Source organism: Zea mays, chromosome 2 (assembly GCF_902167145.1).
Source record: "Zea mays cultivar B73 chromosome 2, Zm-B73-REFERENCE-NAM-5.0, whole genome shotgun sequence".
Taxonomy (NCBI): Eukaryota; Viridiplantae; Streptophyta; class Magnoliopsida; order Poales; family Poaceae; genus Zea; species Zea mays.
In genome coordinates, this window is record NC_050097.1 from 201151564 (window position 1) to 201175193 (window position 23630).

Consider the following 23630-nt stretch of genomic DNA (forward strand, 5'->3'; position numbering starts at 1 on the left):
TACACCAGCAAGGACGAAGGCAAAGCTGCTCCTCAACTACTACTACCTCTGTCCCACAAAGAATGTCGTTTGACTTTTTGAGATAAAGTTTAACTGGCTCGTTTTATTCAATAAAATCATAATTATTGTTTATTTTCATTATGATTTAGTTTATCATACCATTTACTTTAACTATAAACTAAAATTTCTATATTTTCACAAATATTTTGAATAAGATAAACTGGTCAAATTGGGTCTAAAAAAGTTAAACGACAACATTTCTGGAACGGAGAGAGTACTTCCGTGGCCAGGTGCTGCTCGTGGGGAAGAGATGAGAGAGAGGAAGAGATGGAGAAAGGGTAAATACGAGGTTGACCGGTGGGATGTATATTTTATTGGGCTATGTTGTATTTTATTTTTAGAGCCGGTAGCCAAACACTCATTTTGGTTAACTATAACTTCACTCAGAGCTTACTCCACTCATAGTCTTTAGTCTCTTAGAGTGGACCAGCTTCGACCAGAGTTAGAAACATTCCAAATAGGCTCAATATGAATCGCCCTACCGTGCAGTATCAAACCACTACGGATCGTACCGTTTGTCGGCCTATTTAGCTCGGCCCAGATGGACCCCATCCCATCACCTCCCGCCTGACCTCCCTCGAGCTCCTGCCGCGCCTCCCGCGGGGCCCTCGCCTGCCAGTCCCCGCTCCTCCTCGTCGCCCTTTTGCCCTCCTTCACCGAGGCGTTATTCCACGTCTCGCTCCGCTGCCTCCACCGCTTCCGCTTCCCCTGGCGCCCCCCTCCCGCCGCACCCTCCACTACTACCCCCGAGGATCCTGAGCAGCTCTCCACCTCCCCCAAGGTCCCCGCGCCGTTCACTCGCGTCATCATCCCTGATTCAATTATGGGGCGAGTGAGGCCTCAGTGAAAGAATTTACTTGGCTTGAGTCAGGCCAAGCCAGTGCAACCAAAACTCCATCTTTTGTCTCCTGGACCATTCAATTATGGGGCTAGTTCTTCATATAAAGCCATGCCATGCCTTTGAGGCTAATGCTACTGTCTGCCTCTCTCCTGTGATTTCAGATTGGTCCTAGAGACATGGGCCTAAAGGTGATTCAGTTTTGCTTACGATGCACTCCCTGTCAGTATTTGATCTGTGCTATCTTTGCAGTTTCTCTTTATCCTGTTGACCATGATATTGAAGCTGCTATTCTTGTATTGAGTGCCTATATTGTTAATGATCTACATGTTCTCATGAATCATGACACTGCCAGGTGTTTCATTGGTTGAATCGGAGGATGCATTCTAATACTGAGTACTGCAGCATCCATGGTAGCAAAGGTAAGCATGTTCCTAGGATGCCTCTCTTTTATGCGATCTAATATACTTTTCTTTGTTCTTATTTTGTCGACTTCTTTTTCTTTGGAATAATGCAACAGCCATGGAGGACAAGGACTCTGTGCCTCATAGTGTGGTTGAGAAAGATACTGAAGCCCTTCTGCTCCATGATGTGCTTCTTAATGGTATACTTGCAATTGGCACACTTGGCCATCACGTGGACTCACTTTGCCCTGTGGCTTGCATTGAAGAAGATGATCTCTTTATCATGGATGATGAGAAAGCAATTGTGGAAGAGAGAGATGATGAGGAACCCAGGAATGATCAGGTGAAAGAAGATGTTGCATTGGAAACAGAGCCATGTGAACCAGTATGGCCTATTGTTGAGCCTGCTAAGATGCATTCATTGTCAATGAAAGAAGACAACTTTACATGCTTTGTAGCAGAAGAAATCCTGATACGTGAGGTGGAAGATGGGGGAGGTGCTAATATCCAGGAACGACCACTTCTGATGTTAGAAAAGGTGGAGAAAGTAAGAACTACACTTGCTGATTTATTTGCAGCAGAAGTATTCTCATCAAGTTCTCCAAGGGAGTATAGTTGCCAGGATATCATTGACGTTGCTGTGGCATCCACTTCAAAGCATGCATCATGCATGGAAAAGATGCATCAAAAGAAACCAAGGAAGCCAACACCAAAACCACTGAAAGCGACAAGAAAATTAAGTCGGGTATGGCTTGCTTTCTTCACCCAACACTTTATGTCGGTTCTCGGTTGCAAATATCATATTTCAAATATTGACAAGAATCTTTCTACTCTGATTGATTGCTATCTTAATTTACACCCTGTAGCAATTTAAGTACCCCAGGCTCATCTGATATAAGAACCCTCATATGATTACACCCTAAAGGCATACTCGTCCAGAAAGAACAGAAGCTCATGAGAAGAATGTGTTATAGGCTAATAAGTTGTGTCATATGTCCTAAACTGGCAGAATTGCATATCTCCTCATAATTATGCATCTCTTGCTATCCTAGAAGTGGTCCAAGTTATTTATTCCATGCCACTTAGTTTCTTAATCCCGATCAAATATGGTTGGCTAGCTAAGCAAGCATGATGTATCTAACCTATTTTGCACTGAACGACTACTAACCTGCAAAGCATCTATTGATTTTGGTTGTCTTATGAAACTAAGTAGGTCATGAGGAAGATGTTGGGGAAGAAGATCCACCCAGAGCAGCTCAATGGGCGTAGCAATGCAGAGGGCCCCCTTACTGCATGATGTTTATTCTTGCCGACAAATTTGCTTCTCTATTTGGTAATCTGCTTTCTAAAATTGTCCTTTGAATTACATATATTGTTGAGTCCTACTCAAGGATCAGTTGGTTATCAAATCAACATGCTAGGTATTTTGTGGACCATTGTGTACTGTTGCAATTTTTTCTTGGTTAATCTTCCTAACAAAGTAATAATATTTTCCAGGCTATTTTTTTTGGCACACGCCACCAAATCTAGATTGTTAATAGATTGTACAAATAGATACGTGTTGAATCGTTGCTTACTTAAAAAAACTGAACGTGCACTATGCGACAACATTTAGGAGGAACTGGAATATAATTTTTTTTTTTTCATATCCCTTAAGGAAAGAAATGAAGGGTGCAGAAAAGTCAGTTGCTATATAAAGATGTTCTTAGTATCCATAAAAGAAGTGATAGTCTGAAAAGAAAATTTTCTACACTGCCTCCATATATTTGGATCTGACAAGCAGCTGCTTGCACCAAATATAACACATCACCCAAGAAAAGTGTATCACATATTGCCTCCATTTATTAGGAGCTCACAGCTCAATGTGTCAACTTCTGTTGCAGTATGATTAAAAATCTGACATGTCCTTTTGTTTCCATGTAAAGTTGTAAAACTCGTCCTTTCTTTCATCTCTTACAGAATAATTACCCTTTTCCATGTGCTATTTGGATCTGATGATGAAATTGATGGCAATCCGGAAAAAGACCAACGTCACAAAAAATCGATTGCTTGGGAATTATTCATTTTATTTGACGTTTGTGTAGCTAATCCTATTATGGAACTGACTGTAGTTGGAAGAGTGACACAAAAACGAACATATAATGAGTAGCTAGAAAGCGCGTGGTCCAACTAGAAGGCATTCCTCTCGGCCATGTCGCAGGGCTTCCTTAGAATTGCCTGCACCTAGCATTGAAACTGCAACGCGACGAGCATGTCCAGGAAAATGCTAGCCGACAGGAAACTGATCATGTTTTGATAATATGTCCCTAGACCATTCATTCCTTGAGATATGAACCTGGCCAGGTGATGGATTCAGTCCATCAACGGCAAGTTTCCAATTCTTCCCCTGTATTATGTATATTGTGGGCCAACTCTCCTTGGGTCAGTTGTCCGCATCGCTCTCATGGTATATCATAACAGTTTAGGCTGTTCCTATGCATTGTGTCATCACTACAATCTGTGGTATAAGATGGGTTCTGCATTTTCATTGCAGAAAAACAGTGGGCTCGCACATTTGTTAGTCTACTATTTACTAGAACTAATTGTTAGGGCACCTACAATAATATGTGAACTTTATTCATATGTTCTCACTGCTGTTAAGAGATATATATAGGAGTTATATCTCTCATGCACTAGGACACAGTGATCTTAGATCTTCTCTTCTCCCTAGTTCAAATTACTTAAAACTGACCATTAGAGGCACCTTTAGGCTATGGCCAGCAGATTGTGCATGACAGTGCAAAACAATGGGCCTGTTTGGTTCAGCTTTTTTCTAACCAGTTTTTTTCTGAAATTCTGGCTGTGGGGAGAATCTGGCTGTGGCGAGAATCTAAGTATCATTACGATTACGTGTGAAGGAAGATAAAGTTGTTCATAGGGCTCAGGATCTAGAAAGTGACGGATTTCTACTATTACAACGACTCAACCGATCATGTGTTTATGTTGATTTTGGATGTTTTTTGTCCCAACGAATTTTATAGAAGCTGGCTGAAAAGCTTAGCGTTTGGCAGTCTGCAACAGCTTTTGGTGGCCAGAAGCTGCCAGAAGCCGAAACAAACAGGGCCAATGTTTTACATTGTAGACTGCACTGTTTACATAGTGTAGTTTAAAATAGGAAATGAGTAAGGCTGCTGGAGATAGCCTTAGGGGACTAAACGTTAGCTGGCTAAGACTTTGTTCGGATACATGGGCTGAGTAGCTAGTAGTGTTCCTAGGTAAAGACTCTTATGCCCGTGAGAAACGGGAGAGAAAATGGGAAGATAGGCTAGGTGGGAGGGCATGACCCCATTTCTCAGTCTGGTCAACTAATGGACTAGTTGTTAGTTGGGGTGTGCAGTGTGCTTGGTCCCCTTGTTTGGATGGCCTAGGTCTAATTTTACGTGACTATATTGGCAAACATTTAGTCTTAGTATCCAAAAACTTTTGGCAAATTGAATACGCTTGCGACGGGAAATTGCGTAGCCTTGAAACTGTTAAACCTTTGCATGGTCATCAGACAAATAGGGTTCAAAGGCAGTGGTGTGGCACTCTGCTGACTCATGTTTTGCACTCAGTTTCTTTAGGATGCTTGGTAAGATTTTTGCGATGGATAAACAAATACGCGCAGTTTTATCTGATCGAATGATTCTATGCTGACATGATGTTACCATCCGCAGGTTACATTGGATCCCTATGGCTCAGATTCCTTGCCAGAGAGAAGCGTCCATGGACAGTCGTCGACGATGTGGAAGTTCCGTTTTTTGTTGTTGTGTTTTGTCGCCAGTGAAGCGTGCATGAATACCAACCATTCTGCTTTCCCATGTTCTCTTGCTTATTTGCATGTATAAATCAACTGTTGGGGTGTGTGTCTGTGATCTTGTAAGCTGTCATCATCTGGCGCCACGGCCTGCGCTGCGCTGCACTGCACTGCCTTGTCGTCGCGGCATGCCAAATATATATATTCTTTAATAAAATATCTGCTTTACGTTTGCACGATCGTTTGCCCTGTAATAACGTATATGGATGGAGGCCGTGTCGATCCGCGTCGCGTCGAGTCGATGGCTGATGGCCGCGGCCCGTGCTGTGTGCATAGAGCCATAGAGGGGCCATGTCCTGAGGACGCTGCCGGCAGCTGCTGCGACACGGAACAGCAGACGCCTCAGATACGTCCCCTCTCCTCCCGATGGCGCCAAAGCGCAACCGCCATGCAGCGGCATGGCACCTGATGATCATAGCGAGCGGAAAAGGCGGGCGGCGGTGCTTGAAACGTGAATGTATCTCGTCGTCGTCGTCGGGCGGAAGCGGACGAGCTGGGGGACTGGAACGGCAGACCGGTTCGCCGCTGTCAAGGGGAACAGTGCCCGCCCATCAGTGCGCTGTCGTCGTCGTCCACGCGCATTCGCATTCGGCGGCAGCCCCATGATGCCGGGTCTGAATCTGAACTTGGCGTGCAAGAGTGATTTGATTCGATGTGCTTGTGCTTGTCCCCCCCGCCGTTTCCGTCGGTGGCGTCGCTTTGCTTGCGCTAGCGGCTTGGGTCTCTCCATCGAGAGGACGTGAGCCTGTACCGAGCACTTTTCACTGTTTCAGCTTAGGCTTTGTTCGGTTATATGGGATGAAATCTCATCATGAATTTAATCCAGGTATGGATTAGATGAATCCATATCTCACACCAAATTCCATGGTGAGATTAAATCCATCAATTAATCCATGTGTCTTTTAAAGCTAGTTATTCTTTTGATCCATGAGTTCTAATGTAAACTTGTGCAATATCTCATGGATTTGTTCCATACCTAATGAGCTATGGATAGAATCAATGTCTTCCATAATTTAAAAAATTCCCAAACCTTTGGTTTATATTTCATGATGAGTTTAAACGAATAAAAAAATTTAAGTAGTCATGGATTATTTTAGGGCATGGATTGTAGCATGGATTTAATTCCAATCCATGTTAATCCAGAGCGGGATTGGTGTAAACGAACAAAGCCTTACTGTTGTACTAGTTGCTGCTGAACTTTGCTCTGAGCGCTTGGATTTTTGTGGCCCTCCGGAGGGATACGAGGTTCTTCTACCTGATTACCTTCATGTTTGACGCATGATGCGATGGATGTGTGAACAGGCAATGCCCCATTATAATCGTCACTAGTGCTCAAGCATTGAAATCTAAGACAAGTTATTGTCTGGGATCGGATAAGATCTCGACACCAGTGCCATAGTACAATGCTTCCACTAATGGCTGTGAAGAGGTGCTATTTGTTGGGTTGCGCTATACTATATCCATTGGACTGCATAAAGAGGCCATCTCTCCCGCGGTTAAAGATATTTCTACTTTATAAAAGTATATATGTATGCGAATTTGATAATTGATTATATGTTTTCTTCTATATATAAATAGACTAGCTCTTAGATATGTTTTCTCTTTAGGTATTATTTGATAGGAGTGGATCGAAGGACCCCATACAATCGAACAAACCCTTAAGGGTGTGTTCAGTTTCATAAAAAAAAAATCAAGGTTAGATTTAGCTCATTTGGCTAGCGCGAGCTAATTAATTTGGCTCGCTGTTGGTAGCCACACTGCCTTAGGGTTTTGTTTGGTTTCTCTAATCACTTGGCTACACTTTAGTGTTTAGTCACTAAAGTACCTTATTTAGTTTCAGTAACTAAACTTACTGTGCATATTGACTGTATTACCCTTAATTAATGCATTCACATGTGTTGTTCGCGTACCATGCCTAGGCCATTAAAGTGGGGAAGGACAAGTGCGTGCGGAAAATCCACTTGTAGTCACTTTTAATTACTTCCTTGTTGACTAGAGGACTGAACTTTAGTCGGGAAGTTTTAGTCACCCTATTTGGTTCGTGATTAAAAGTAACTAAACTTTAGTAGCTTGAAACTAAATATGCCCTAGAATTAGAGAGCGAACAATCACCAGTAGATATACTGGAGGCGGTAGTGACTATGATTATTCCAGTGTCGTGTCGTAACCTTTTCAGCACCAGCAGTAAAAGTCCAAGTTCATCGTGGACGAGGTGATCCAAAAGAATTAAAGGTTCTTCATTTTATTTGAAGAGTTCTTCATTTTATTTGAAGGCGATCCGAGGTAGGGCTAAAAATGAATGTCTAGAGATACGAATTATCTGTATTCGTATTCACTAAAACTGATAATATGGATATCCGTATTCGTATTCAATTTCAATATGAATGTCAAATGGATATATATTCGAATTCGATTTATAGTACTTTTCTCTATCCGATTCCATATTCGTATTCGAAAAACCATGAAACATCCGATAGTATCCGTATCCGTAAAAAGTATGTTTCATAAAACCATTTAAAACTTAACTTTATCACTAATCACTAATTAAAATAATTTTAAGTTTAATAATATACTAAAAATGATATATATCATTTAAAACATTTAAAATATTTAAAATATTTATATGATAAATAAATATATATATATATCAACCTTATATTTCTAGTGATATTCAATAATAAAATTCAATAGGTTTCATAAACATTCAATTATAACTCTCCACTTTATCTATATAGTGAACACATCTCAACGAAGTTCCATAAACATTCAACTATAACTCTCCACTTTACAATATATAGATAAATTTTTTCATGTTTTCATTTAAGTTTTGGTACACACATTTATATAGGACATTCATTCATTTTAGAACGGAAAATTTGTTTTTCTTGGTACATTTACTATTTTATATCAATTTTAATTTACTTGTATTTGTACAAATGTCACTTATTAAATATTATGTGTTGTTGTTTACCTTTTGTTACATGCTTTGATAGTTTAAAAATATTATTTATATAGTTTTGTTGACTTGGATATGGAGGACCATGAGAAATCTATTTTAATTTAAGTTTGTTTTAACTATCTATTAACTATATAAAGTTGTACTTAAATAAAAATCCACATATACATATGTTAAATTTTAGGGTTGTTTGAGTTGAATTGAATAAATATCCTAATAAGAATTCGGATTCGACTATCTGTTTTGTATTCGTATCCGAAGATATTCGAATTCGTATCCGAATCCAAACTAAAATATGGTAAACTATGTCATTCGAATTCATATCCGTGCGTATTCGATCTGTTTCTACCCCTACCCCGAGAGGGTGTTTGAATGCACTAGAGCTAATATTTAAAATAGTTAGTAACTAAATTAATTGGAGACATCCAAATAATTTAGTTAATAATTTAGCTATTAGGTATTTTAAGTAAATTAGTTAATAGTTAGGTTGCTATTTATTAGTTAGCTAATTGTACTAATAATTTTTAAGTTAATTAGTTATTAGCTCTATAATATTCAAACACCTCTAAGTCGAAGTGAGTATTTATAATACACATATTAGCGATCAAATCACGCTGTGTAACTGAAGCGTATGCGTGGAATTATACTCCGCTGCCGTGTACAGGCCTAATTCGGGCACTCACCAGATCACTGCTGTGTGTGGTATTGATCTGGCAGTGACACTCCTCCTATCATTGTCAATCGATAGTGATATCATCCTATAGGGCTGTACAGTAACCATCAGCTTCAAAACCGACAGTGATGGACAAATCTTATCACTACTAATTGCCCTCTCTTGGACTCAATTCCAATAATGATGCCAGGTATAAGCCATGGTTGGTTGCTGTGTACTAGACTACTAGGGCTAGACGAGAAACCCTCAACGAAACCATAAAAACTGGCAAGAAAATCACTCCTGGACTCCTGGTGGATGTTTCTTTCTTTCATTTGTTCACTTTAGTGGATCCTGTACTAAATAGTTGACACCCTAAAAAAATTTAAGTAAAAAAGTTTGAACTTTATATCTTGTCGAGTATTACAACCTTGGTTATGGTTATATCTCCATCTCAGGTCATTTAAAACATTCATTTTTCAAAACTCTGAAAACTTAAAACATTTTTTGGACTCTAAATAATTTCAAATGAAAAGGTTATTAGCTACAAAGCTATATATCTTTTTGGACCCTAACTTTGATATATACTTGCCTTCATATAATATTAGGAATTTAGTATGTTGCATGTTGGCTTAAAACTACATAGACATCTCAAATTGAGTGTCAATGCGCATTCGGTAATGCATAACAATTTAAAATTGTACCCTTTTTATTGGATTAACGTGCCATAATAACCATATTTCATTTCACAATCATGTCAGGAGAGCATTTATGTCTATAAAATATAAGGTCTAACTATCAAGAATACAACAAATCTATTATATTGGTGGTTAAGAGGAATATCTAGAAATAAGCATTTTTTCTTGAGGGTTACAACAATTTACTTGGAGCACTTAAGGAAATATGAATTACCTTGGCAATTTTTTTAATAACACTCCAATGATATATATTTTCTTGCAACCAATGTTCTAGCATGAAATAGACTTACACTATATACACCACAAAACTCACTTATGACTAAGTGAAAGTTTCTTTATTTTTTATTCACTTTAGTGGATCTTGTCATAAATACTTGACACCCTAAAAAGTCAAATAAAAAAGTTTGAACATAGAAGTCTTATATCATGTCGAGTATTACAACTTTGGTTATATCTGGTGACGGATCCAGAGGGGGGCTGGGTGGGCTCCAGCCCCCTGCGTCGGCAGCTTACAAGTAGGAGGGAGTAAGGGAGAGGAAGAAAGAGGAGAAAGAGAGAGGAAGGGAGAAAGAAGGGAGAGGAAGGAAGAAGAGGGGAAAGGGAGATGAAGGAATAAGAAGGTGAAGAGAAAAGGAGGAAGAATATGAAGAGAAAAAATAGTTAGCTTCTAGCCTCTTGCCATGATCCTAGATCCGTCACTGGTTATATCTCCATCTGAGGTAATTTTAAAATTTCAAAAAAGGTAAATTTCAAAACTCTGAAAACTTAAAACACATTTTGGGACTCTAAATATAGTTCATAAAGTCATTAGTCCAACCCAAACAACGTTTCTTCCAGGACGCAATATCATGGAAGGGATAGTGGTACTCCACGAGACCATTCATGAGCTGCATAGGAAAAAACCGAGTGGTGTTGTGTTTAAAATTGACTTTGAAAAAGCTTATGATAAGATTAGATGGTCGTTTGTGAGACAATCTTTACAGATGAAAGGATTTTCAGAAAAGTGGTGTGATTGGATTAGTAGTTTTACTCAAAAAGGCCATGTTAACATTAAACTGAATGGACAGCTAGGCAATAACTTCCAAACTAAGAAGGGGTTACGGCAAGGTGACCCTCTCTCGCCGGTTCTATTTAATATAGTAGTGGATATGCTTGCTATTTTAATCAATAGGGCAAAGAGAGAGGGTCAGATTAGTGGTGTCGTGCCTCATCTGGTGGACGATGGCCTCTTTGTCCTTCAGTATGCAGATGATACTATTCTTTTTATGGATCATGATTATGAGAAAGCCTGTAATCTCAAGCTCATCTTATGTGCTTTTGAGAAATTGTCAGGCCTTAAAATTAACTTCCATAAAAGTGAAATCTTCTGCTTTGGTGCGGCTAAAGAAAGTGAACATTTATACTCCCAGCTTTTCGGATGTAAGACAGGGACTTACCCGTTCAGATACCTAGGCATACCTATGCACGTTAGGAAGCTTAGTAATGCTGATTGGGCCACCCTGCTCGAACGTATAGAAAAGAAATTGGGTAGCTGGAAGGGCAAACATTTGTCTTATGGAGGACGGCTGGTCCTTATTAATTCGGTCCTTACGAGTCTTCCATTGTATATGTTGTCCTTGTTTGAAATACCTAGGGAGGTTTTAAAAAAATTGGATTATCTGAGGTCTAGATTTTTTTGGCAATCTGATCAACAAAAGAAAAAAATACATATTGGCTAAGTGGAATATTCTATGCCAACCCAAGGATTTTGGAGGTTTGGGGATTAAGAACATCGATATTCAGAATAAGTGTTTACTAAGTAAATGGTTGTTTAGGTTGTTAAATGAGGATGGGATGTGGCAACAAATTTTGAGAAAGAAATACTTAGGTAACAAAACCTTTGGGCAGGTAGTTAGGAAACCAGGAGATTCACATTTTTGTCTGGATTGATGAAAGTCAAAGACCTTTTTCTAGCTAATGGTATGTTCAAAGTTAACAACGAGCATGCAACCAGATTTTGGGAAGATAAGTGGTTGGGGAACTTTACACTTCAACACAAATACCCAAGTCTGTATAACATTGCCCGGTATAAACATACTACAGTTGCCACGGTGCTCGGGTATTGTCAGCGTTTCGAGACCGGGGGGTCCCTCAGGCCGACGAGTGAGTGCCGCGTGCCCCAGCCCAGATGGGTCGAGCGCGTGGGCGAGCGCGAAGGGGGGAAAGGAGCGAGGCGGCCGGAGTCCGGCGTGAGAGAGGTGGGAATCCCGCGGCCTTCGTGTTCGTCCCGCGCCCAGGTCGGGTGCGCTTGCAGTAGGGGGTTACAAGCGTCCACGCGGGAGAGGGAAGCGAGCGGCCCCAAGAGAGCGCCTGTCCCGTCCTCGTCCCCGCGCGGCCAACCTTTTCTAAGAGGGCCCTGGTCCTTCCTTTTATAGGCGCAAGGAGAGGATCCAGGTGTACAATGGGGGTGTAGCAGAGTGCTACGTGTCTAGCAGGGGTGAGCTAGCGCCCTAAGTACATGCCGATGTGGCAGCCGGAGAGATTTTGGCACCCAGCTGGTGTGGTGTCGTGGCTGTCGGAGGAGCGACGGAGCCTGGCGGAGGGACATCTGTCGGAGCGGTTGAGTCCTTGCTGACGTCCTCCTGCTTTCGTAAGGGGGCGGAGAGCCGCCGTCGTCACAGAGCATGCGGGACGCCATCATTGCCTATCTGGCGGAGCTAGCCAGATGGGACACCGGTCTTGTTTCCTGCGGCCCGAGTCGGATCGGGGCAGGGTGATGATGGCGCCTCCTGTTGACGTGGTGAGCCTGTGCCTTAGGTTGGGCGATGTGGAGGCTCCTCCGAAGCCGAGGTCGAGTCTGTCTTCCATGGCCGAGGCCGAGTCCGAGCCCCTGGGTCGGGCGAGGCGGAGGTCGTCGGCAGAGGCCAGGGCGGAGTCCGAGCCCTGGGGTCGGGTGGAGCGAAGTTCGTCGTCTTCTGGGGCTGAGCCCGAGTCCGAGCCCTGGGTCGGGCGGAGGAGTTCGCCGTCTTTCGGGTCTTAGCCCGAGTCCGAGCCCTGGGTCGGGCGGAGCGGAGTTCGCCGTCTTCCGGGACTTAGCCCGAGTCCGAGCCCTGGGTCGGGCGGAGCGGAGTTCGCCGTCTTCTGGGTCTTAGCCCGAGTCCGAGCCCTGGGTCGGGCGGAGCGGAGTTCGCCGTCTTCCGGGACTTAGCCCGAGTCCGAGCCCTGGGTCGGGCGGAGCGGAGTTCGCCGTCTTCCGGGACTTAGCCCGAGTCCGAGCCCTGGGTCGGGCGGAGCTTACTATGGTGCCTTTGGCAGGGCCTGACTGTCTGTCAGTCTCACTCTGTCAAGCGGCGCTGCAGTCGGAGTGGCGCAGGCGGCGCTGTCCTTCTGTCAGGCCGGTCAGTGGAGCGGCGAAGTGACGGCGGTCACTTCGGCTCTGCCGGGGGGCGCGCGTCAGGATAAGGGTGTCAGGCCACCTTTGCGTTAAATGCTCCTGCGATTCGGTCGGTCGGTGCGGCGATTTAGTCAGGGTTGCTTCTTAGCGAAGGTAGGGCCTCGGGCGAGCCGGAGATGTGTCCGCCGTTGGAGGGGGGCCTCGGGCGAGACGAAAATCCTCCGGGGTCGGCTGCCCTTGTCCGAGGCTAGGCTCGGGCGAGGTGTGATCGAGTCGCTCGAATGGACTGATCCCTGACTAATCGCACCCATCAGGCCTTTGCAGCTTTATGCTGATGGGGGTTACCAGCTGAGAATTAGGAGTCTTGAGGGTACCCCTAATTATGGTCCCCGACAGTAGCCCCCGAGCCTCGAAGGGAGTGTTAGCACTCGCTTGGAGGCTTTCGTCGCACTTTTTTGCAAGGGGACCAGCCTTTCTCGGTTGCATTTTGTTCCGGTGGGTGCGCGCGAGCGCACCCGCCGGGTGTAGCCCCCGAGGCCTCGGAGGAGTGGTTTCACTCCTTCGAGGTCTTAATGCCTTGCGTAATGCTTCGGCTGGTCTGGTTGTTCCCTCATGCGAACTGGCCGTAGCCTGGGTGTACGGTCGGGGCCCAAGTTCTCGGGCTGGTATGTTGACGCTGTCAACGGTTCGGGCGGAGCCGGGTTTGCGAGAGCAGCCCCCGAGCCTCTGCACAGGGCGAGAGGGCGATCAGGGACAGACTCGGCTTTTTTTACATACGCCCCTACGTCGCCTTTCTGCAAGGAGGAGGGAGGGAAAGCGCCATGTTGCCCTCGATGGGCGCCGAACATGGTGTCTCCGGTGAGCTGCAAGCGGGTAATCCGAGTGGACGTCCGTGCCCCGTTCGTTAGGGGTCGGCTAGGGGCCCAGAGGCACGCCCAAAAGTACCTGCGGGTGATCTGCCGGACCCGGTCCCCTGGCGACGGGGTCCGAGGGCTCGATGCCTCCCTCCGATGGGATTCCGTTACAAGATCGCTCCCGCTGGTCTCGGAAATGTCCTAGGGTACCTCGGGAGCACAGCCCGAGCCTTGGTTATGTATCGAACGTACCTCTGGTCATCCCTCGCTCGGCGTCTGAGGCGGCTGTGAACCCTTCGGGGCCAGCCTTCGAACCCCTGATCAGTAATGGGCGCGGAGCCCGAGTAGCCTGAGGCGGCCGTGGAACCCTTCGGGGGGCCGGCCTTCGAACCTCTGACCAGTAGTGGGTGTAGGGCCCACGCGATCTGAGGCGGCTGTTGAACCCTTCGGGGGGCCAGCCTTCGAACCTCTGATCAGTAAGGAGGCTCGGAGCCTGGTTCCTTCGCGGGGAAGGATCCTTTTCGGGGTACCCCCCTTTCCCGGTCCATGTTGCAAGAGATAGAGAAAGAGGAAAAAAGGAAAAGGATACGAAATCGAACGACGCGACATACCTTTTTTGGCGCGGTTATTTCGGCGAAGGCGAAGCGTCGCCCGCTTTTCCTGCCAGAAGCGTCGGCTGTCCCGCTGCGGAGTTAATGTGACGGGGCGAGTGGTTGGCGGGGCGGCCGCTACGCGTGCGCGAGCCGTTCGAGGAACGGCTGTTTCGCTTCACGTTTTTGAATCCCGCGTGCGGTCCGGGCGGAACGTTGGAACCGGCCTCGCCTCGGTCTTTATATACCCGGGAGAGGGTCCGGTGACGGTTCTTTGCTCCGCTTCTTGCCTGTCTCTTAGGTTTTTGCAACCCGAGAGATTTAGCCAGAGAAGAGGAAACCGCCCTTCCTGCCCCTCGCGCCGCCATCCCTTTCGCTTGGTGATGGTTGACCGGGTGACCATCATCTCGCCGCGCGATCCATGGCCCTTTTCCACGGTGACGGCGAGTGACCTGGAGGATCTGGTCGGCGAGGGTTTGCTCCGTCCTCTCACCGATAAGCAGCGACCGGAGTGGATTCCTCCCGTGGGCGGAGCCGCTTCGTCCCCACCGCCGGGGGACATCGTGAGCTTTGTCTCCTTCCACGAGCGGGGATTCGGTGTGCCGGCGGGCCGCTTCCTGCGTGCGATCCTGTACCACTATGGGGTGGAGTTGCACAACCTCACCCCTAACTCCATCTCGCAGGCCGCCATCTTCGTGGCGGTGTGCGAGGGGTACTTGGGGATCGCCCCCCATTGGGATTTGTGGACCCATCTCTTTTGCGCGGAGCTTTTTGCCTCGCCAACGGGGGAGAGGAAAGTCCGCGCAGCGGTGCGGGCCGGCGGCTGCACCATCCTGCTGAGGCAGTCGCGGGCGTCGCTGTATATTCCTGCCATCCTCGAGTCCTCGAACAAGGGGTGGCAGCGCCGGTGGTTCTACCTCCGGAACGACGGCGAGTTGCTCCCGCCGTTCTCCTAGCGAGTAGTCACCGCTGCCACCGACGCCTGGCGCCACGGGACCCCGCACGAAAGACAGAAGAACCTCGAGCCACTTCTCCAGGCCTTGGAGGCGTTGCGGAAGGGGGGACTCACTGCTGCGGGAGTGATTGCCGCCATCCACCGTCGGAGGGTGCTTCCCTTGGCGGAGCGACGGCTGTCGCTTTGGGAGATGACCCCGGAGGCCGACTGGGAAGGCTCGCGGATGTCCCTTGATCCTCTTCCCTTCGACGCCCTCCAATGGCGGGTGTCCGCTGCGTTGGGGAAGCCTGATCCCCACGCCTTCTCCCAGCTTTTGATGCGCCCCGACCGAGGGTGTGTGATTCTGGTGAGTGTCCGTTTCTTCCTTCTTCATACCTCAGGTTGCTCCTGGCTCTTACGATTGGGGTTTTTCCCCTCCTCTTCAGGAGGTGGGGTGGCACAAGCCTTCCCTGCCACGGGTCTCGCTGGACGCGGTGGACCGAGCAGCGCGGCGGGTTGCCGCGGAGGAGAGGAAGAAGAAGAAGGACGCGGAGAAGGCCCGGGCCCGCGAGCGGAGGCAGGCTCGAGACGCCTTGGAAAAGCGCTGTCGCCAGCAGGAGAGGGAGGGGCTCCCGAGGGAGCCGTCGCCGGAAACACCCGACGACGACGACGATGATGAAGATGATGACGAGGAGGACGACATGGCCGCCCGTTTTGGCCTCAGCCCCGGCTTGGGGTTTGGCCAGGAGTCGTCAAGCCAGCCCCCGAGCAGGCTGACACCGTCAGTCCCCGGAGTCGGGACGTCGGGGTCCCGGCCTGAGGGGCAAGGGCAACCCGAGAGGGCCCCTGACCCCTCGACCGGAGGAGCCGAGGCGACCCCGGGGGGGGGGGGGGGCAGGCCAGGGCGTCTGCTCCCCAGGAGCCACCGCCCGCGCCGGCAGCGCAGGGAGGCGACCCTCAGGCCACCGTTACGGTGCCTGGGCAATCTGCCCCCCGGGCATCCAAAGCGAGGGCGGTGCCGAAGCTGCCAACGAAGCAGACCTCGGCGGCGGTTCCGGGGGCCGGGATCCAAGAGACTTCCCCCCAGGCACGGTGGATCATGGCCCGGAGCGGGTAAGTATCTCGGAATGCCTTCGTCCCGGCTTTCCATTCATATGTCCCGGCTGTGATTTTTCTTTTCTCCTCAGCAAGCAAAGCCATGGCCTGACCGACCTAGCACCCCGGAAGGCACTTAAGACGACGCCGGCTTGTGCGGCCAGCGCCGCTCCGGGCCTTGCCGTTCAGCCGACCCTCTCGCATAGCGTTCCACCTCAGGGGGCTCGGGCGGCGCCGGTCACCGTGGAGCAGGTTCCCGAGGCTGGCTCTTCTGCCGAGGCGGCCATTGTGATAGGGGAGGCGGCTGACGCCGACGTGGTCCCGAGCCCACCGATCGTGCCGGCCATGCCGGCGCCCGCCGCTACCGAAGTCGCCGCCGTCCCGGGCGGGGAGCGACCGGTTGCTGCCGACGCCGAGACGGCTGATGCGTCGGCGCCCGGTGCCTCGGAAGAGGCGGGCGGGGAGGCGCGATCCGTCCCGCCGGGCGGCGGCCTCGTCGCTGTGCGGCGGAGCCTCGAGGTCTGGCGCCAGTTGCTCCGGTTCCAGACCCGTGAGGCCTCGGGCCCCGTCTTCGTTCTCGACGATGAACGGGAGGACCAGTCCTGGGATGAGCTCCGCGAGTGTGCTGAAGCAACGGTGGGGTCGCTCCGGTCGTCGCTGGAGGTTTTCTGTAGGGACGTCCCCAAAATCCTCCAGGTAACGGTTTCAGGCATACCTTTTCTCTTCTGTGACCGAGGCGTTCTTCGTGACGCCCCGTTTCCTTCCCTCAGGATCTGACGGATCGGAGCGTCGCCAAGTCGTCATTCATCCGCCGCGAGGTCGACGTCTGGGGCTCGCTGTGGTCCCTGAGGACCTCGCTTGCCGGGGCTACTGCGCGCCTTTCTTAGCAGGGTGCCGAGGTAGCGGACCTCCAGTTGCTCTGCGCTGACCTGAGAGCCGAGGCGGCAGCGGCGCACGCGGAGGCGGCAGCGGCACGCGCGGAGGCGGCTGCGGCGCGCGCAGAGGTGCAACGGCAGGGGTCGGAGTTCGTCCAGGTCGTCGAGGAGCGGGACCAATCTCGGGGCCGAGCTGCCGAGGCCGAAAGCCGGGCCGAAACCCTCGCTGCCGACTTAGCCGCAGCCCAGGTCGCGACCTCGGAGCAGCGTGCCCGAGCCGAAGGTATGCCTTAGCCATCCTTGGTTCTTGTTCTTGTTTGTTTCCTCTGCTTGTGTTTGAGATCTTTCTTCTGGCTATTCGCAGAGCTCGAGTCCGCCCTCGATGAGTCCACCAAGGCGCTTGCCGAGGCGCTTGCCGGGGCGGCCGAGCAGAGGGAGGCCGACCTCGCGGCCATGTCCGAAGCCGTCTCGGACGTTTATCGGATCCTTGGCTCCGGCGACGTCCCTTCAGGAAGCTCCCCTCAAAGCCGCCTTCAAGCCTTGGGTGATCACGCGCGTGGCAGACTCCGCGAGGCGCTACACCATGGCGTCAGGCGAGCCTTCGCCGTGCTCGCTTCCCACTACGTTGTGGACCTGGAGCGGGTTAGCGAGGGGTATTGTCTTCCTGACGAAGACGAAGCTGCCCTGGTGGAAGTCCAACGGCTCGACGCGGTCGCCGCGGGTCCGAGCGCAGTGCTGGCGACCACTTTCGAGGCGGAAATCCTCCCCCCTGCGCCGTCGCCGGAAGCCGAGATGGACCTTACCGAAGGTGGAGACGGAGCTGAAGGCGCGGCTCCTTCCCAAGGCGACACCTAACTCTTGTTGGAACAGTTTCTGTTGGATGTGCGTGTGTCTTCCTGCGGCCGCTGAGGCCTGAACACTTTATTTCCATCGTATGAAGTCGTACTCTTCCTTTTATTTTGCGTGTCCGGCTTTGTTTGTCAATAACAGGGTGACTTCCCGAGTAGGGGTCATTTTTCGTGGCGGGTGACGAGTGAAGGTGTCCTTAACCCGGAGGCATAGGAACCCCTCGGCTCAGTCGGCCTTGCCACTTACATGCACCCACGTTCGCTCCTTGGGACCCTGCTTCTGATATAGCTGGGAGAACGCAAAAGCCTTTTTGATCGAAAATTTTGGATGCGGAGAGGTACACCCAATCTTGACGCAGAGGGGTTCCCCCTTTTTTGCCCCCGAGGGAGGGTCGGGCTCTGCCGAGGCGAGGCCGACCCTTCCTTGATGACTGAGACTTGTGTGGGAGCGAGGTATGCGAACAGCTTGAAAACTTCTTAAGGGTAGAAGCGACGTTGCTGTCGGATGTTCCAAGCGTTGCCGTAGACCTCGCCTTGACCGCCGGCCAGCTCGTACGTTCCGGGCTCCAGAACGTCGGCGATGACAAGCGGCCTTTCCCGGGGGTGCGTGCAGCCCCCGGGTGCCAGTGCTCGGCGACATCCCTTGGTATGTCGGGCGTGTCCAAGGGACTCCACGCGAAGACATCGGCGTTCGCGCGGAGAAAGTCGACGAGCACTGCTTCCTATTTGGGGTCGAGCCCGGAACTGATCCAGATCTGCTTGGAGGCGTCGCCACTAGGGTCGAGGGGGACGGCCTTAACCGTCTCCACTGGCTCGAAGTTGCCGGCATGATGCTTCACGTCTGGCACCTCTTTGGAGAGGCTTTCCAGGTCGGCGATGAGAGCCTCGGATTCGGCGAGGGCCTTGGCGTACTCCACGCACTGCACGTCGCATTCGAACGCGTGTTTGTACGTGGGGCCGACGATGATGACCCCGTTGGGGCCCGGCATCTTGAGCTTCAGGTAGGTGTAGTTGGGGACGGCCATAAACTTCGCGTAGCATGACCTCCCCAGTACCGCATGGTAGGTTCCTCGGAATCCGACCACCTCGAATGTCAGAGTCTCCCTTCGGAAGTTGGAGGGCGTTCCGAAGCAGACAGGAAGGTCGAGTCGTCCGAGGGGCTGGACGCGCTTCCCGGGAATGATCCCGTGGAAGGGCGCAGCGCCTGCTCGGACGGAGGACAGATCGACGCGCAGGAGCCTGAGGGTCTCGGCGTAGATGATGTTGAGGCTGCTGCCCCCGTCCATAAGGACCTTGGTGAGCCTGACGTTGCCGACGACGGGGTCGACGACGAGCGGGTATTTCCCCGGGCTCGGCACGTGGTCGGGGTGATCAGCTTGGTCGAAGGTGATGGGCTTGTCGGACCAGTCTAGGTAGACTGGCGCCGCCACCTTCACCGAGCAGACCTCCCGACGCTCTTGCTTGCGATGCCGAGCCGAGGCATTCGCCGCATGCCCACCGTAGATCATGAAGCAGTCGCGGACCTCGGGGAACTCTCCTGCTTGGTGATCTTCCTTCTTGTCGTCGTCGCGGGCCCTGCCACCCTCCACGGGTGGTCCGGCCCTGTGGAAGTGGCGCCGAAGCATGACGCACTCCTCAAGGGTGTGCTTGACGGGCCCCTGATGATAGGGGCACAGCTTCTTGAGCATCTTGTCGAAGAGGTTGGCACCTCCGGGGGGCTTCCGAGGGTTCTTGTACTCGGCGGCAGCGACAAGGTCCGCGTCAGCGGCGTCGCGTTTCGCTTGCGATTTCTTCTTGCCTTTCTTCTTGGCGCCGCGCGGAGTAGACGCCTCGGGAGCATCTTCCGATGGGCGGCCCTGGGGCTGTTTGTCCTTTCGGAAGATAGCCTCGACCGCCTCCTGGCCAGAGGCGAACTTGGTGGCGATGTCCATCAGCTCGCTCGCCCTGGTGGGGGTCTTGCGACCCAACTTACTCACCAGGTCGTGGCAGGTGGTGCCGGCAAGGAACGCGCCGATGACATCCGAGTCGGTGATGTTGGGCAGCTCGGTGCGCTGCTTCGAGAATCGCCGGATGTAGTCCCGGAGAGTCTCTCCCGGCTGCTGTCTGCAGCTTCGAAGGTCCAAGGAATTCCCGGGGCGCACGTACGTGCCCTGGAAATTGCCGACGAAGGCTTGGACCAGGTCATCCCAGTTGGAGATCTGCCCCGGAGGCAGGTGCTCCAACCAGGCGCGAGCGGTGTCGGAGAGGAACAGGGGGAGGTTACGGATGATGAGGTTGTCGTCGTCCGTTCCACCCAGTTGGCAGGCCAGGCGGTAGTCCGCGAGCCACAGTTCCGGTCTCGTTTCCCCCGAGTACTTTGTGATAGTAGTCGGGGGTCGGAACCGGGTCGGGAACGGTGCCCGTCGGATGGCCCGACTGAAGGCCTGCGGGCCGGGTGGTTCGGGCGAGGGACTCCGATCCTCCCCGCTGTCGTAGCGTCCCCCACGCCTAGGGTGATAGCCTCGACGCACCCTCTCGTCGAGGTGGGCCCGACGGTCGCGATGATGGTGCTCGTTGCCGAGGCGGCCCGGGGCCGCAGGCGCGGTGTTGCGCGTGCGCCCGGTGTAGATCGAGGCTTCCCGCACGAATCAGGAAGTCGCGGCATGAGGTTCCGAGGGGTATCCTTGCCTTCGGGAGGTAGTGCTCTCGGCCCGTCGGACCGCGGCGCCTTCCAGGAGATTCTTGAGCTCTCCCTGGATTCGCCGACCCTCGGTGGTTGACGGCTCCGGCATCGCGCGGAGAAGCATCGCTGCTGCCGCCAGGTTCTGACCGACCCCACTGGATGCGGGTGGTGGCCTGACCCTGACGTCATCGGCGACGCGGTGCTGGAGGCCCTGGGGCAGGTGACGTATTTCCCCGGCCGGGGGTTGGCCCGCCGATGCCTGCCCGACGTCCCGGCGGATTGGCTCAAGCGCTCCTGCTCCCTCGTCGAGCCTGGCCAGCGCCCCGCGGACTTGCTCGAGCTGTGGGTCGTGATCCCCCGCCGGAACGGGGACCACAGCTAGCTCCCGCGGGATGTCAGTGCGAGGCACCGGCCTAGGGAGATCACCGTCCTCCGGCATGCCGAGATGATTGCCTTCGGAGGGACCCCCTAGATCGACGTGGAAACATTCGCGGCTTGGGCCGCAGTCCTCGTCGTCGAGGCTGCGGCTACCGTCGGAACAGTCGGAGAGGCAGTAGTCACATGCGGTCATGAAGTTCCTCATGGCACTGGGGTTGCCAAATCCAGAGAAATCCCAACAGATGTTGGGGTCGTCATCTTCCTCGGATCCAGAGGGCCCGTAGGTCGAGACGTCCGTCAGCCGGTCCCTAGGCGACCGCATGCGAAACCCCAGAGGGTTTGAACTCGCCCCTACGAGAGCGTCCGCCAAAGCAAGGTCGCTAGGCAGGTTGAGGCTGAGTCCAAATGGCGTAGGATGGGAATCGGTTGGTACCTTTTGGTCGTCGAGCGGCGATGAAGTCACGTCGAGGACTGACTGCACCGTCGCCTCAGGTACGGGGCGACGTCCTGCAAGCTCTCCGCGAGCGCGCTGGCGTCGTCCGCTTGCTCGGGATTGGCGTGTCGCGGGGAGACGACGTTCGCCTTCGTCTCAAACGCGAGGTCGACGCCCGACGCGCCCCCCGTTGGGGCGCTGGGGACGTTGACTCGCTCGACAGCCGGCGAGGCGCGGCCTCCCGCTTGGCCTTGGTCGCCCCGCCTCCTCCTCCATTGGCGGGGGAGAGGACGGGGCAAGCTCGAATGTTGTCCTTACACCACGCGGGGAAGACGTCGTCGACTCCGCCGCCGACGGGCGGGCTGTCGGCCGCTATTGTCGTTGTCGCGCGGCGGTGGAAGGAGTATCATGTCGTAGCTGCCGTCGAAGGACATGAACTCGAGACTCCCGAAACGGAGCACCGTCCCGGGTCGGAGAGGTTGCTGGAGACTGCCCATCTGGAGCTTGACGGGAAGCTGTTCGTCAACACGCAGCAGGCCCCTACCTGGCGCGCCAACTATCGGCGTTTCGAGACCGGGGGGTCCCTCAGGCCGACGAGTGAGTGCCGCGTGCCCCAGCCCAGATGGGTCGAGCGCGTGGGCGAGCGCGAAGGGGGGGAAAGGAGCGAGGCGGCCGGAGTCCGGCGTGAGAGAGGTGGGAATCCCGCGGCCTTCGTGTTCGTCCCGCGCCCAGGTCGGGTGCGCTTGCAGTAGGGGGTTACAAGCGTCCACGCGGGAGAGGGAAGCGAGCGGCCCCAAGAGAGCGCCTGTCCCGTCCTCGTCCCCGCGCGGCCAACCTTTTCTAAGAGGGCCCTGGTCCTTCCTTTTATAAGCGCAAGGAGAGGATCCAGGTGTACAATGGGGGTGTAGCAGAGTGCTACGTGTCTAGCGGGGGTGAGCTAGCGCCCTAAGTACATGCCGATGTGGCAGCCAGAGAGATTTTGGCACCCAGCTGGTGTGGTGTCGTGGCTGTCGGAGGAGCGACGGAGCCTGGTGGAGGGACAGCTGTCGGAGCGGTTGAGTCCTTGCTGACGTCCTCCTGCTTTCGTAAGGGGGCGGAGAGCCGCCGTCGTCACAGAGCATGCGGGACGCCATCATTGCCTATCTGGCGGAGCTAGCCAGATGGGACACCGGTCTTGTTCCCTGCGGCCCGAGTCGGCTCGGGGCAGGGTGATGATGGCGCCTCCTGTTGACGTGGCGAGCCTTTGCCCTAGGTTGGGCGATGTGGAGGCTCCTCCGAAGCCGAGGTCGAGTCTGTCTTCCATGGCCGAGGCCGAGTCCGAGCCCCTGGGTCGGGCGAGGCGGAGGTCGTCGGCAGAGGCCAGGGCGGAGTCCGAGCCCTGGGGTTGGGTGGAGCGAAGTTCGTCGTCTTCTGGGGCTGAGCCCGAGTCCGAGCCCTGGGTCGGGCGGAGCGGAGTTCGCCGTCTTCCGGGTCTTAGCCCGAGTCCGAGCCCTGGGTCGGGCGGAGCGGAGTTCGCCGTCTTCCGGGTCTTAGCCCGAGTCCGAGCCCTGGGTCGGGCGGAGCGGAGTTCGCCGTCTTCCGGGACTTAGCCCGAGTCCGAGCCCTGGGTCGGGCGGAGCTTACTATGGTGCCTTTGGCAGGGCCTGACTGCCTGTCAGTCTCACTCTGTCAAGCGGCGCTGCAGTCGGAGTGGCGCAGGCGGCGCTGTCCTTCTGTCAGGCCGGTCAGTGGAGCGGCGAAGTGACGGCGGTCACTTCGGCTCTGCCGGGGGGCGCGCGTCAGGATAAGGGTGTCAGGCCACCTTTGCGTTAAATGCTCCTGCGATTCGGTCGGTCGGTGCGGCGATTTAGTCAGGGTTGCTTCTTAGCGAAGGCAGGGCCTCGGGCGAGCCGGAGATGTGTCCGCCGTTGGAGGGGGGCCTCGGGCGAGACGGAAATCCTCCGGGGTCGGCTGCCCTTGTCCGAGGCTAGGCTCGGGCGAGGCGTGATCGAGTCGCTCGAATGGACTGATCCCTGACTAATCGCACCCATCAGGCCTTTGCAGCTTTATGCTGATGGGGGTTACCAGCTGAGAATTAGAAGTCTTGAGGGTACCCCTAATTATGGTCCCCGACAGGTATGTCCCGTTGAATGTCTCCTTTCGCAG

General features: G+C 52.4%; 1 protein-coding gene across 2 annotated transcripts; it reads left to right on the top strand.

The window, feature by feature from the left end:
* Positions 1–612: 612 nt before the first annotated feature.
* On the top strand, positions 613–5313 carry TAC1 (Protein TILLER ANGLE CONTROL 1). 2 transcript variants are annotated; one of them, XR_004855902.1, is made up of 5 exons: positions 613–1089; positions 1254–1320; positions 1419–2047; positions 2513–2635; positions 4998–5313. XR_004855902.1 is itself a non-coding variant. In NM_001177173.1 (5 exons), exons 1-4 carry the CDS (start codon positions 1078–1080, stop codon positions 2597–2599), a joined length of 792 nt encoding a protein of 263 aa, NP_001170644.1. In that variant the 5' UTR covers positions 659–1077; the 3' UTR covers positions 2600–2635; positions 4998–5312. The 2 variants fall into 2 exon arrangements, 1 of the variants encoding a protein (NP_001170644.1); NM_001177173.1 differs by having other exon boundaries at positions 659–1089; positions 2516–2635; positions 4998–5312.
* Positions 5314–23630: the final 18317 nt, after the last annotated feature.